Consider the following 15952-nt stretch of genomic DNA (forward strand, 5'->3'; position numbering starts at 1 on the left):
AGTTATGTGCCTATATAAGGAGCCTGCACTATTCTCCGGGGCTCAGAACTTGCTGTATTTTGGTGACATTAGTCCCTCTGAGTCCCGATCGGTGAACCGAATAAAGAATCTCTTCCTTCCTGAAGAAACCTGTGTCCCTCTCTCTGTGCTTGGCTTCCGTCAGTTTCTCCGGTATCAGTCTGTTTCTTGGAACCTACTCATTGGTACTCCATATATCAAAACAGCAGGGCCACTGTCATGTGAGTCAAACATCCAGTGCCAGAAGCACGGCTGCCTCTCCGAACAGGCCTCATGCCGGGTGAATATAAATTGGCCAGTATGGTACATATCATAGTACAAGTATTGTAGTCCGCACTGAAAGGTAAACCACTAATCCACAGAAAAGAAAAAAAAAAAACACAAATAAAACAGTACTTGAAAAATGCACATTTATTGATATTAAAAGTAGCAACAATGTATGGCATTAAAGTCATGGCAGGGTTCAAAATTCTGAATATACAAGCAGGTGTGATGAATAATGCAAACCGCATATAGTTATCAAAAAGATACAGGTTTCCAAGCAAAAGAAATATACTTGCAAAAATAGGAACTCTTGATAGAAGAATTGAAGTGGTTGCAATACCCGCTACTGCCAGACAGAGGAGAGACCACCTACACGCGAAAAAGAAAAGGCAAGTACCCTGGACGCATTTCACACCCACCTGGTGCTTTATCAACTTAAACGATCATGAGAAATTCTGGAGATATATTAGGAGGGGTCCACTCAAAGTGAGGCACCTTGCAATTCGGACCATCCTCATCTGTGAAGGATGTAAGCAAAAGGTGGACAGGAAGGAAGTACTGAAACCCTGAAATAGATTGTTATAACAGAGGTACAAACACATATTGGTTTGTAGTCAAATAATTCCCATCTGCATGAATTGAATATGCACCAATTGTCTTTACCATTATCAAATTGCATTCAGTACAAAAAAATAAATAAATCACTATTTTTATCAAGTGTTCCTATTTGTGCAAGTATATTTCTTCTGCCTGGAAGCTTATATCATCTCTAACAACTATATGCCGTTTGCATTATTCATCACACCAGCTTGTAGTCAGGATTTTGACCACTGCCATACATTGTTGCTACTTTTAATCTCAATAAATGCACTTTCAGTACTTTCCTCATTTTTATTTGTAGTGCAGACTACAATACTTATACTGGGAGATATTTTCTGTGTTTGGGAAAGTCTAGCATCAGTATTTACCCCACTAACTACTTGACTTCAGTATGAACATATCTTCTGATGTTTAAGACCTTCTAACTTTGAGTGCGGCATTGTTAGTGGGAGAGTTTGGTTTCTCATTCTACACACCCTTTGTTGTTTTTGACAAGTCACATGGGTCTAGGGCAAATTCAAATCACCCACTTAAAGTCCTGAGCTTAATTTGCATGCATGTTAACAAAAATCATGCTGGTCATAGTTAAGCCAAAGAGCTGCTCAAAACTACATCTGGCCATCTTGATAGCCAGGCCATGAGCCCCTTTTTGTACATTTCTGGGCCTCATAAGCAGGTAGGTGTATGAGCCCCATGTAGCCACAGCTATTTGGCATTGGGGGGACAGTATAGACATGGTTCAGTTCTCTGGTGTGAGTGTTATTGCAACAAATATAGTCCATTTCAGGTGCATATCCACTTTGCATGTGATAAATGTTTGGAAGGTAACTTGGAATAGTGCTCGCTCGGGATGTGTATGGGCAAATACAACAATTCTGTTTGGCACTTTGCTAACCCACTAGGGGTAGGGTTAGATTCATTATATTTACCCATTACTACCACACATTCACCCAACGCATTAATAGTTACACAAAAAGCCATTGTATCATTGCTAGAGGAATTTTAGAGGAACACAAACTCTAAATCTAGTCAAATATTAACTTTGTTCCAGTCCACTGGCTATGGACTAATCTGCCTCCTTGGCTGACACATAAGGCACCTTAACCAATCAAAACACTTCCCATAGTAAAGCATTGAATTGTTTGAGATCGTTAGTTCTGATCACCCCTGGCCCACCTCCTTGGCTGAGATTGTTACCCTGGCCAATCAGCATCTCCTCCTAGAGATGCATCCCTAGTATCTCCATGCAGAGGGTGGAGACACTGAATGTCCTTCCTCACACTGCGCAGCACATCCAGTGGCCATCTGAGCAGATGACACGAGACTGTCCTTCAGCTGTAATGTACCACACTAAAAAGCCTGGTGACTGTTAAAAGCCTGCAGGGACTGACTATCCTCACTAGAACACCTACATTAAGCTGTTCTGGTGACTATATGGTGTCCCTTGAAGGTTAGAGAGGTGCTAAAATGTCAGATTAAAGAAGATTTAATGTTAGAATTAAAAGCTTCAGAAGTGTTTATAGGTTTGTTTATAAGTATTGGGATTAAGCTTTGAGTGCTTAAATTAGGGACTAAGGAAAGGGTACGAAGAGGGATTGCATTTAAGATTGAGCGAGGGGTGTTTAAGGTATTTTCACAATACTCACCTCCTATGATTCGTAGTCTAGCTGCAGGAGCAGTTATACTGTGTGCATCACTTAATCTTCCCTTAATGATCCCTGTCCAACCATACAGACATTGGATGAACTGGGACAGCATTGAGTTTGCACAGGAGTCTGACCTACAGACAAGATTCTTCTACAGGACTTTGTGTGCTCACAATCATCCAGTCTGCCTGGTGGCAGAAATCAAGACTCAACTCTCCCGATTTGTTTTTAATTAAAACCCCACCATACACCTCAGGAACTATAAAGTTACATATAACTTGCTACAGTTTGAGGTGCTTTGCTTTACAAATGTTTTTAATTAAGGGGTTACAGATCACCAACTTGCATATAGTATCATGGCACCATCGTATTGTTCAATGGTGTAAAAACATGTAAGTGTCCCTGATAGAGGACCAGGCCCTTATAAGGAATTCAGGGTTTAGTAATACAATGATTTAAATTAAATTTGACAGATCTACAAGCAGATTATAGTCAATAGCATAGTTTAAGCAGTAATGTAGGCTGCATAATAGATGAAAAAAAATTAAATAAAATAAAACACAAACCCAAAACACAAACACATGAGGTGGGTTAGAAGTGCAAGCCTACATGCGTGGAGTGGTGGCTTGGAGTTGGTAGTTTCATTGAAGGAGATTGTGAGTTATGCATAAAGAAAGGACAACTGAGTACCAATATATGAATTATATCTGGAAAATTATCTACATCTTATTTTTTTCCCCCTGAAGCATTCTACCAATTGACATCCTGGTCTTCTTACAATAGTCAGATTAAAAACAGATCTTAGAAATTGCATCTGTGACAAATACATATGTTCCACCAGTGCTAGGAAGAAGTACTGGACATGGCTTGAAAGAAGAGATCACATTTAGATTATACAATGTCTCTTTTCCTCATCATACCAGTACCTACTCTCCATATACCACAAGTCTGAGGTTTACCTGCTTCAAGAGTGAGACAATCAAGGTCACCAACACCATTTGAAAGTTCTGGTAGAAGAGATGTAGCTGCAAACCATTACTATGCCAGCCTAACAAGGTAGGAATAAGCTATAACTGATGAGGTCATAGTGGGGCTTTGTTCAAATGGAAACATGTGTATCCCTAGAAGTGGACTATGCAGAAAACTCTACAGCATCATTTTAGGAGCCATGTTTTCTACAGGAACTGAGCAGGGTTCACCGTCAAGTCAATATAACATCTAGGGGGCGGAGCCTGGAAGCAGAGCTGATCAGACGTGCATCGGCTGAGCTCCACAGCCTGGGACTAATAAACGACGGAAATACCGGGGCCAATCGCCAAATCGACCAGCCACCGACGACTTCCCAGATAAGGGAACGACGGTGCATCCAGGGATGCCAAAATCCTGCCGTTTTGGCACTGGACAGCAGTAATTCAGGCTTGCGGCCTACACAAACGTGGGCAGAGGAGAGGCGGCCGCTCTCCAAGCCCTATACCTGGCGGAGTGCAAATAGTTCCAAGCTGTCCCCCCCCCCCCCCCCCCCCCCCTCTGGACCGGTGGGGGTCATCCCGGTCCCCCCCTGACATACCCAGCACCAACAAGCCGGCTACAACAAGCCATCAAGCGACGAGATCAAGCGATCAAGCAGCAACTGCCAAACTCAAAATGGCGGACAATCCTGACACACAAGCTCCTGACACAGAGCAAATTGCGATGTCCCTCCAGAGCACGTTTGAACGTTTGCTCTACAACGTAGACAGGCTCTTTGCCAACTTTTGGGCAAAGTTAGAGGCCCGCGCCATGGAGACACCGCGTCAGAACCAAGCGCGCAGCAGAGCAAAGCGGGAGGTGAGCAGGCCCCCTCAAGGCGAACTCCCACATCAAATGCCTGACTCAGCGCAAACGGACCAGACAAGGCCCAAGACCACCAGGGGCATACTACCCCGACATCTGCTGCAGAGGCTGAGAATCCACCGCCGCTGGCGGCAACGCTACAACAGGAGCACCAGCCGTCCCTTGCATCAAAGAGACTTGGCCTCGAGAGAGGGGACCCGAGCCTCTAACCCTGCGATGCTGCTCTTCACCACGACCCAGAGTTGGAGGGAATTCAAGCCTAGCTCCCTCATGGCACAACCCATGGACATTCTCCCCCCCCCCCCCCCCAAGCCTGGGCATCGGCTGACGCTGGACTATCTGAACACGCCACCCTTATCCTGACACCAACATGTTAGACAATAAGGCGTAAAGTATTTTCTGTTCCATGTTTTGTGTTCCATTGAAGTTTTTCTAAGACATCTCACACTGCTTTTAATACAAAATCTAACGATGTAGTCACTAGGAATCCTGATAAAACATGCATAACGTAGCGTTTATTCAGAGTAAACAGCCTAGGGGGTTACTCACACTAGCCATGAAGCCAAGCCTGACTACTCAAATACATAATCTACTTATATCTTGTTTAGCTATAAACACCAGACCTGACTATGAAGCCTATCTTTATTACTCTTGTTTATTATATTACTCTTGTTCATTATATTTAAAAAAAAATGTGCAACTGATCTACATATGCCATGTACCTGTGTTTTTGAAATGCTTATAATTGCTATTGTGGCATTGCAAGCATAACTGTCATCTCCTGCATATCAAAAATAAAGAATTAAAAAAAAAAAAAAAAAAAAAAATCTAGAATGTGCCAATTAACCATTGAATATGAGTAGTAAAAATAGTCAAGATTAGAGAATTCTCCACAGTGGGAATTAAAGAAATTTATTTAAGAGCGCCATATACAGACCATCATCATTCTACCGATTATATGATATCAGCCTTGTTCTTCAGAAGGGGGTGGTGCTCGTCATTTTTTAAAAGACTCAATTTTATTTGATTGTAAGACACAGTTAATCCTTCATTGGTAATGTCATGGTAAGCTGTATCAATGCATTTGTAGCCTTTACATTTCCTGTGTTAAATAAAAGCAATAAACGCATTAGAGAAGAACTGATTCTTATGTGTCATAAGACACTAGTAGAGCAACACTACAATTTTAGAGTTATATTATGCAGACACAGGTTCCACTACTTACTTGGACAAGAGGACACCAACAGCTAGAACAATAACAGCCACCAAGCCCAGGTAAATAAGGATCTCTTTTACTGGCACAGGTGTGCCGTCTCCTAAAAATTAGGAATACATTTTGTGTGGTTAGTTTAGAAATAAGCTATCCAATTTGATATGCTAAAGGGTTAAGATATGGACCATTGTGTGATGCAAGGATTTGTTTTTTTGAGAATCACCTCTAGTGTTTTCAGTGTACCCATTTGAGATCTTTTGCCATAATATCTGGGGTCTATGCAACTACACCACAGTAATGCAGAGTGTACGCCAAGTTGCATTAGGTTTAGTTGGCAACTGCTCTCAATGATCTACATTCACCACCTCAACCCTAGAGCACAAGAGTCCATATCCTAGACCGCAAAACTAGGAAAGGTCTCAGGCCACCTGGCCAGGTTAGGGCACCAACCATCTTCAGTTCTGCATTGGAAAGTCCTCACATTCATGTGCATCAAGTGGCTTTACTCACCTTCACTCACAGAAACAAGGGTACTTGCAAGAGCCAGGCTTGCATCATCACCCAGTGTAATATTCACACAATAGGTTCCTGGTCCTGTAAAGGCTCTTCTTAGAGTCACCAAACATTCATCAGTAGTCACTACCTCATCACAGACTTCGTTTTGTGGAATTGTGCACGTGGAGTCTGAGATTATGGTGCAGGCATCAGTGGGTATACTATAGGGGCAAATAGGTGTTACAGCTTTAGAGTTTAAGACCAACCCCTCCCCCATATACATCAGTTCATTTCAACATTACCTTCCTTGGCAAGCCACTACAAAGTCTATAGAAGACTTTTGAGCTTCAGATGGAGACACATTTGTCATTTCTACAATATTCACCTCCAAGATACCATCTGCAAAATAAGATTTTACACAAGTAAATCTGGTATAAGAGATAAGCAAAAATAAAAGTTGTTCCAATTTAACCCATTGGTTCCCAAACCAGTCTTCAAGGTACCCCTACCAGTCCAGGATTTGAACCACTAATATAACCATTTTACTTACCCACAATTCTAATGTTTGTTTTGTAATAGCCATAACGATCAATGAAACAGCCAGCAGCTGGAGTGGTTTGTATGTGTGTAGTAGTTTCAGTAGTAGGAGCAGTAGTAATGTTGGAACCTTCAGTTGTCACAAATGCAGTCTCAGTGAAGGGAAGGTCTGTAGAGTTGCCTGTTGAGGAGTGAAGAATTTTACTGTGTCACAAGTTTGATATATTGCATGACAAACCATCAAAAGTGGGTCTACAGAAGTAATAGTGCAGCACAAGGGAATATCTTTAAATATGTAAATATCAAAGAACAGTCCGTTGACATTCTAATAAATTTCAAGGAATATGGATTTCAGCCCTTGTAACAAGCTTGATTGCAATTAATACGAAATAAATTCTCTATAATATTTCTGTTCTGTACCTGTGGTATTGCTGGTCACTGGAGCTGTGGTAGTAGAAAGGTAGGTTGTTGGAATGAAAGGAGTGGTTGTAACTGGCTTGCAGGGTCCAGGAATGGCAGCTTTCACAGTCAGATTAAGGCTGAAGTTTCCCAACAGAGTATAGGTGTGACTAGAAAAGGGATTATTGGAAACAAAGGACCCACTTCCATCCCCAAATGTCCAGTTGAAGGACACAGCTGATTTGGCAAGGTAGTGACTTGGATCATGAAGCTTGACATCAAATGTTATGGGAGAATCCTTAATAAAGATCTTGTCTGAGGAATTGCGATCATTCTTCTGGGAAATGTTCACGTAGAGAGGGATTTGTTCTAAAAAGGAGGAAAGGAGATTTACATCCAAAAAGAGATGTACAAAATATACATTTTAATTCACAGCAGTTAGAACTCCAACTTTAATAAGACTTTTAGGAGGATGCAGTGACAATTCGGTTTAGTGGAAGAGTTTGGGCCTTTGATTAAGGGGTAAAGACAGGTTACTGCTACAAGTTCTAAACTAGCACAGTCACACTAATGCAGTGATTGCTAACCTTCACACCATTAGTTGTTTCTGGACTGCATTTCCTATGATGCTCAGCTAGCTTTTAGACTCTAAAAGCCATTTGAGCATCGTGGGAAATGTAGTCCAGAAACATGGCATCAAGGTTAATCATTGCACTACTAGTTATTGGAATACATTTCTAGACGAGAGACAATACCAGAACATGTAACCTAAGATCATCAAGATCAGCTTAGTAGTTACCTGTCACAATGTACATTGCACTTGCTTTAGCAACTGGATAATGCCGTCTCCAATCCCTTCTATACACAGACACTTCCATCATCTGTGTGCCAGCGGTGAGGTTTGTTGTATTGATGGATAGGACTGCAGAGGATCTCCCAGTCAGTGCATAGGACTGATCTGTAAAGATAGGCAAAAAAAAATCAAAAATAAAAATCATTGAACAGCAGTGCAGGTTAAGGCAGTTGGGGCTCTAACCAAGATTAAGGCATTTGTAAGCATTACACAATGATAAATTGGAGTTTTTAGTGAAGGTTTACAAAAAAAAACAAAAAAAAAAAAAAAAACCCACAACCTTTACCTAGCACACATTTTCTAGAGACATTCTGAAATCTGCACTTTTTACGATTAAGCGTGACAAAGTTCTGATTGAGTTTTCAATTTTTCATGTTACCCATATGTGTTTATGTGCATGACAATACTAATATGATCTGCCCCCAGCCTTTTGTTTTTAATGCTTTATTTTTGTAGTGCGTGAGGTTACAAGTAGGCTTACCATGCCACAACAGTGTAAGAAAGCATTTTGGATAACATGTATGAGTAAAACAAGATCATGGCATTTGCAGTATATGCACATTTTAAGAGAATAGTATAATGAAAGCAAGCTCAAAAAAACAAAAGGCTGGTCATTTTAAGTGTTAACTTTGAGGAACAAGAGATCAAGAAACCTGACAAGCTACAACCTTCGGTTACATGCTCAATTTGAGGGGAAAAATAAACAAAATATTTTTTTTTTTTTTTTTTTTTTTAAAGTTGTCCACCAGAACTGCGAGTCCTATCAAGAGAGCACTAAGCTTCATATGAGAAAATTCGTTTTTTTAAAAGACACATCGAAAGGAAATAAGAACATTAGAATGGGTACTAGAGACACAAGACTATTTGCAGGAGTTTCCATCATCCAATTTACAGTATTGGGAGGCAGCTGAAGCCTGTAGGTGGGCAACAGAAGTCTGCTGCAGGGCAGATTTGAGGTAGGGAAACCCTCCAGCTATCTCTGGGCCACGAACCTTGTGACTCCCCAAACCTGGTTTCCCCCCTCCCCATGAGTGCCTAATTGTCAATTGCAGACCTCCACTGTTGTGGGCTTTAGCAGAGCTGCAATGTTAAATCTCAATATCTCCGCTGGTACAGAAAGTAATCCAAGTAAAGCACTGAAAATGAAGGCAATATCCTAAATCCCCCAGTAACTGGACAAAACACAGTTCTGGGAGTCAACTGACGATTTTATTCACAAGCTCCAGTATTTATGTGATTCCCCATGCAAGGGGTTTCCTTAGTCACTTTACAGGGGTTATACAGTAGAGGACTACATGGGGAACTGAACATGCAGGACACTTCTCCCACCATGCACTGCTGTACAAGAGGGATACTCCAACAAGAATATCCTGTTAAATGAATTATCCCTCCGTACAGCAGAACCGGCTTTTCACACAAAAGTCTGTCATTTACACTTTATTTGTGCCATTGTACCGAATGACCGTTCGGCAGATAGCTGGGGTCTGAGCACACACTTGGGGAAAGTATTGCTCAGATCCCAGCATAAACAGAACGCTGCACAAGATACATTTTACCAGCAACTTTTCAGAAAGTCACGAATACATAGGTTGGAAGAAAGTACCGAAAGACCGGCGCTCCTGAACGGCCTGGAAGTCCATCGGTGTTTGTGCCGTTGAGTAGCCGATTTTAGTTCCAGGCACTCGACAACCAAACACCGCTGGGCAAAAAGGGAATCCAAGATGGCCACCACCTCATGGTCGGTAGCCGAACGACAGCCACCCAGGAAATCAATTAGCAGCTAATTGCTACAATGTTGCAATCGGTTAATGGGAGCCACACGACCCAGTTTGTGGGCTCCCATTTGGTACTTTGTTTGATTCACGAACAGTGTGGAAAGTCACTGTTCGTGAAACTACCATATGAATGCTAGCAGCTTTTGGCCGCTAGCATACGAAAGCTCTTTATTACAGGTATAAACGAATACATAAACTAACAGAATTGGACCAGTTTCCTAGGACAACCTGTAGACATAACAGCATACTCTGAAGTGGCTAGATTTGCCACATGGGCGATGCGCCTGGTTAGAGACCCTTGAGGCCGTCAGCTTGGGTGGGCTAGTGAGAATAAGAGTAGGCAAGTATACGGATGCTGTTGCCGATGGGAGCCCTCAACTCCCTGCCTCTGACGCCTGGCATAGGTAGATGTTTTGTCGGTACTGTCTCGGAACGCTCCTGCTGCTCAATCCATGCTGCCTGCCCACACTTTTGTATTTTCTCCCAATATATTTGAAAATTTCCATCTAGGTGCTGCAGGGTAGTTTCAGAGATGTTGGGATAAGGGGACAGGCATAGGCCTGACTCATTTGGTGGATGCGCAGTTGCCATATTGATTGCTCCGGATGGGAGAAGCACCTCTAGCTTGCTGCACAAGGCTCATGATTTGGTTAAGGTAGACATCCTCGGTTATGCATTGGGGACTGGGATGTCCCCCACTGGTCAGGGGGGGGGGGGGGGGGAGAAGAGGGGTGCGGGATAGTGCTGTAGGATCAGTAAGAGTCTGCAAGCAAGAGAGCAGTTGCCTTTCCATGGCTTGGTCACAAGTAGGCTGCAGCAGAGTAGTTAGGGTCCACAGCTGGGTATATGCATGAAATATGTGTCATAATGACCATCCGGGTGACCTTGACTTTTCAGAGTGTGATTGTTGAGTAGCTGGGTTAGCTCCCCAGCTCAGGAGCTTAGTCTCAACAAGTTTGCTCTGCATTGAAGCTAGGCTCTGCCCCTCCCCACTTTAATGGACAAATTAAAGTTTTAGAATCCTGTACTAAAACATTACAGGTGCCAACTGCATGGGTGAATGAACTAGTAATGCATAGATCACATCTGTAGTCTGGGGGCTCACAACCCAGGCTGAGCAGCACATTGTGTCCCAGTCTGCCAGAGATTACAATACTGAGTTTTACCATTATAGTAGCTGCCACCTTGTACTATAAAGCGAACTAGTCACAGGAACATGTCCTCCCCTTAACCCCCATACTACATTCCCAACCCCACTCAAGTTGGTTACAATCACTAGTCTTCATTTTTCCACCACCAGTAGATAATGCAATAAAGTATTTGAATGTCTGCATTGGGTCTCACCCAGGGTCTGGAAGACATATACAAAGTTCCTCCTCCTCCAGTCAGGGTGATGAGGGAAAGGACGGCCATCTGGAAACTTATTGAGAAAGGTGCAATTTCCTTCATTGCAGTCATCTACCCATTTGGTCCAGTTGTAAACATACTGATCTTGGTAGCTAGAAGAGTCTAATATATTAAGGATGTTAAAGATACAAATAGTGATATAACTAGCCTTATTAACACTCCTATGCTGAACCCTACGTACCATTGCGACATTTTCTATCATATACTATGTCACCATCATCATTCTCTTTTTGGCATCTGGGAAACCGCAGAGTCACAGCAAAGGTAATGTTTGACCCTATCAGCGCTGGGCTGTCACTGGTCAAGAGAGCCTCCACCTTGCCACCTACAGAAGAGAGTCACATTGTAAGAATCTTAGACATGCTACAATTAGGAAGTAGCCCTAAAAAGAAGTTTGTGAAGTCTATGGTAAAAACATCTGAAAAGGGGAATAAAATAACCCATCAACTATGGATAGCTGGAGAATAAAATATTGTTTACAGTTGCCCCTGAGAACCACAAGCCACTAATCTTTTTGCGCAAAGTGTAGAGGGCATGCCATGGATTACATCAGGTGCATTTCTAAAATAACTTTCCTCTTACTATATTCATTGACTGTTGTGGAGTTGATCTGTTGGCAGTTTGTAAGAGTGTTTGATCCCTCTGACTGAACCAACTAGCCATTTACTACGATGATCAATAGATGTGGTAAGGTCAGTATAAGGCTGGCTTACCTCTCCAGCAGTTTTCCCATCTGGCATCTCCAGCTTTCCAGGCAGGATAAAGCTGCTCATCCCAGGTGGTCCTGTCAGGAGACCATCCACGAATCTGGCTATGATGTCCTTGGGCATTCGACTGCTTTCCATGAAACATAACATCCTGAAATCCTATAAACATGGTTACCACTCAATGAGCAAATTTGTGAGGCAGAGTTTTAATAGACTAAAACAATACAGGTCTCTAAATGAAGAAAACCTGATATCTATGGCAATCTACACCAGTGGTAGCACTCTAGCTCTTGTCAACAACATTTTTCTTAATGCAGGTAGAGAATCATGGGAGCTTTAATTCATGACTTGTTTGAAGTGTGAATCTTTGGCAGCCCAGAGAAGCCATGTGTTTAATAGTTTGTCAACTGAACTTAAACAAGCCAAAAATAGAAATAAAATACATGGTCTCTCTGGGTTTCTGTAGATTTACATTTTAAACAAGTTGTGGACTACATCTCTCGATGCTTTGCCAACATTATGAGAGATGAAAATCAAGGTTAGGCAACCTTCAGCACTCCAGATGTTGTGGATTTAGACTACTCGTATGTCGCTTTTTGTAAAGTTTTTACATCAGTTTGCTTTATCCATGGGAAAAGAATCGTAGCAATCCAGTAGGATTATGCAACCATTGAGTGAGCATCCAAAACATTGGTCCTTGTGCCAGTGAGTATTTCTTACTTGTTGTTTAGTTCAGTGGAGCTAGACAAGAGGCAGTCAATTGCCCAGAGTACCTGCCTTGGTAAGTATGATTTGACAGCCATAGAAAGTCTGGGTTGGGTTAGAAGGAATGGTGCTTGCAGAGAGTGCCAGCATGTGGTCTGCAGCTTTTAGATATAAATCAGGGGACACTGGGAGTCCTGGGGACACAAATGGGGAAAGTGAGACACAATGTTGCCTAGTCTCCCAGTGTCTGTGTCCCTAGTGACTCAGTGTCCCCATGCGACATGGGGACACAGACACTGGGTGACTTGCGAGACTGAGACACTGGGAGCAATCCATCTATACAGCAGAATCAAACTGAGCATTTGCTGGTGATTTTACTGAATTTTCTCTTCTGTCACTCCTTGTGATTTACATCATGTGATGTCATGCATAACTAATTATACAAATGATTAAGGCTGGTATTCCCCCCCCTCCAAGAAAGGTGTCAACCCTAACGACTCTTCCTTATAGAAACACTATAGGGTCAGGAACACAATCATGTATTTCTGACCTTATGTTAAAACCACCTTTTAGCCCCCTAAATATAGTAATATCTTACTTGTATTCAAGTCTGCAGCTGCTGACATCAGAAGTGGTAGTCTGAGCAAATTACAATGCTTCCCTATAGGATTGGCTGAGACGGTCAACTAGGCAGAGCCAGCACAAGTCAAACATAGCCATGGCCAATCAGCATCTCCTCATAAAGATACATTGATTCAATGCATCTCTATGAGGAAAGTTCAGTGTCTGTATGCAGAGGGTGGAGACACTGAATGGCAGTGCTGCACACTAGGCAGTACTGCCCCAGGAAGCACATCTAAGCAGCCATCTGAGGAGTAGCCAGTGGAGTTATTTTCTCTGAAAAGACAGTGTTTACTGCAAAAAGCCTGGAGGGAATGAATGATTCTGCTTACCAGAACAAATACAATAAGCTGTAGTTGTTCTGGTGACTACAGTGTCCCTTTAAGTTTGGAAGCTTAAGAGGGATGCATGGGAACAATACTGGTGTGGACTGGCTGACAATAAAATTAGTTTAGATAATGCAGACTTGTCTCTCTAACACTGTGGCATGTTCCCTTTCTTCTACACTCACTACATACACCTTTTCCCTGTCCCAGACTATATACCAGGAACTTCTGCCTGCTTGTAAGATAAGGAGATAAGTGGACATGTGAGCGCTAGGGGACAGACCTTAGAAAGCTTTGAGTAGGTGCATCATTTGATGCATTTGTCAAGCTCAGGGTGCTGCCTGCATAGTATGCCCTTAGTTGGACAGCCTGCATGATCGGCAGGCAGCCTGACATGCATTCATGCCAGGCCGGCCTACCAATTCTTTGGATAAGCATGCCCCCTTTTTGGGCATGTTCACCCTCTTTTGGCAGGTCTTGTCACGTGATTCGCACCAGTGGCACACACTCTTTTACCCTGCCCATTGACTTCCTGCTTCACTGGACACTGCTGTTAGGGGATATGGATTTACTTGAAAGCATAAATTAGCATAGAGTAAGTGTTTTCTTATAGCTGCATCCTTTGCTTTTCCCTCCAACACTCCATCAGATACATGATGCTTGGGAGGTATGACTGTTTTTGGTCAATAAGATTCTGTAAATAGGCCCATCATAATTGTCAGCTCCAGGCCCACTGGGCTCTTAATCTGGCCCTGAATGTACATTACAGTATGTGTAGCTTCAATTCACATTAGACCATATTACCAAGAACTATAAAAATTGTTACTCATTTGTTAATTATATTAAGAGATTGATATTTATCATTTTAACATGTAAGTAAATTCATGCAGTTTTAATTTGGGGGTATATCTACTATAGAATGGATTTCTTTGGGCAGTGAAGTGTCCCTTTAATGACTAGACTCCCATATTTTAGATCCTTCCCCCCGCACCCCCTTCCTTTCACCAGATCTCAATCTCTGGGTGTAGCCATTTTGTTCCTGTCTGCCCATCTGTGGGACTGAAATGAATTTGATGGGCAACTCCAACATTGTTCTGTTCCGCCTATTGTCAGGTTTTGTCCACCCGACTGATACACATGGAAAAAGTAATCCTTGATTTTCATATCTTGTCTTTTACCTTTAATTTTCATGAATGAATATATATATCTACTAAATAGTGATTTTTTTTCATCCAGGATTTGGACAGTGGTGTGTCCCTTACAGTTCTAAACATTTAGTCTTCAGTGCTTGGACATCCCTGCCTGAACAGGTGAATTCACAAATACTTTAGGGGTTTATTTAACAGTCAGTCAGTCTTGGAAAACCGATTGTTTCCCAGCTCACAATCTAAAATTCCCTCCTGTATCAATTACTTTAGTGAATAAGCCCTTATGGTTAATAGAACTGTAGAAGCCCGAATATCAACAACAGGCAAGGTTAAACAGATGATCTGGCTTAAGAGGAAGTCAATCCTTTGACTAGCTAGCAAAAGTTTAGTAGAGATTTGAGGAATATGGACATTAGTCACTACAGCATCAACTGAAACAAAAAAGTCTGTTAAAAAGAGAAAACAAACCACCACACGGATGCATCATTTAGAGCACGTTGAATTTCTGTGTGGAACATACAATATTAGCTTCATAGGAGAACCACAGCTACAATTTTCATAAGTATTCTGCATAGATCAGAATATGGTAGATCCCAATGCCACAGGAGCATTAGAAGAGGCCACATGGTCTTCCTATCCAGCTTCCACAGTGTGATTAGTAAACATAAGGGGTCTGGAAGGATTTGAAAACTGAAGGGTCCTTAATAGTTATTAAACAAGTCATAAAAAGACTCATCACTATAGAAACCATTAGCATGTCTCAATATGCTCCGAATGTTTTGCTTTGATAACTCTCCCCTCACATGACGCCAAGATACTCACGTTTTACAGCCTGGATTCCTGAGATCAGCCAAAGGCTGAACAGCACCAACCCTCCCAATACCAGATCCTTCTTCATTCTGACAAACTAATTCAATGCATGGGACTCCTCACACCTCCTTTAAATAAGAGCTGTGCTGCTCACAGCTGGAGCAGATAGAAATCAAGGCCTCCCATCCCTCCTGGTTATGAACTGGCTGTAGACATCATGTGATAATATTAGGGAATGATGCCTGATTTCAGATTCTCAGTCAAGCCTCCCAGCTCATGTGCTTGTGAGTCACTGATACAAGTCCTAACTTTCACTAGCCTCATATCTCTATAATACAATTAAAATGTAGGGTATATAACTACTGTGCTCTTAAAAAAAAAAAACAACACAGCTGTCCCTACCTTTCTGCGGCAAACACAATTATTAAAGGAACACTATAGTCACCTAAATAACTTTAGCTAAATAAAGCAGTTTTAGTGGATAGATCATTCCCCTGCAATTTCACTGCTCAATTCACTGTCATTTAGGAGTTAAATCACTTTGTTTCTGTTTATGCAGCCCTAGCCACACCTCCCCTGGCTATGATTGACAGAG

The 15952-nt window shown here is 42.1% G+C and overlaps 1 protein-coding gene across 1 annotated transcript; it reads right to left on the reverse strand.

Annotated features, from left to right (window-relative positions):
• Positions 1–5262: 5262 nt before the first annotated feature.
• Positions 5263–15563, reverse strand: GPNMB (glycoprotein nmb). Its single transcript, XM_063452376.1, has 11 exons — positions 15370–15563; positions 11754–11906; positions 11222–11365; positions 10978–11142; positions 7805–7963; positions 7027–7374; positions 6620–6787; positions 6372–6468; positions 6085–6290; positions 5587–5677; positions 5263–5463 (listed from the first exon to the last, which is right to left on the reverse strand). The coding sequence occupies exons 1-11, from the start codon at positions 15443–15445 to the stop codon at positions 5316–5318; spliced, it is 1755 nt and encodes a 584-aa protein (XP_063308446.1). The 5' UTR covers positions 15446–15563; the 3' UTR covers positions 5263–5315.
• Positions 15564–15952: the final 389 nt, after the last annotated feature.

Source organism: Pelobates fuscus, chromosome 4 (genome assembly GCF_036172605.1).
Source record: "Pelobates fuscus isolate aPelFus1 chromosome 4, aPelFus1.pri, whole genome shotgun sequence".
Lineage (NCBI taxonomy): Eukaryota > Metazoa > Chordata > Amphibia > Anura > Pelobatidae > Pelobates > Pelobates fuscus.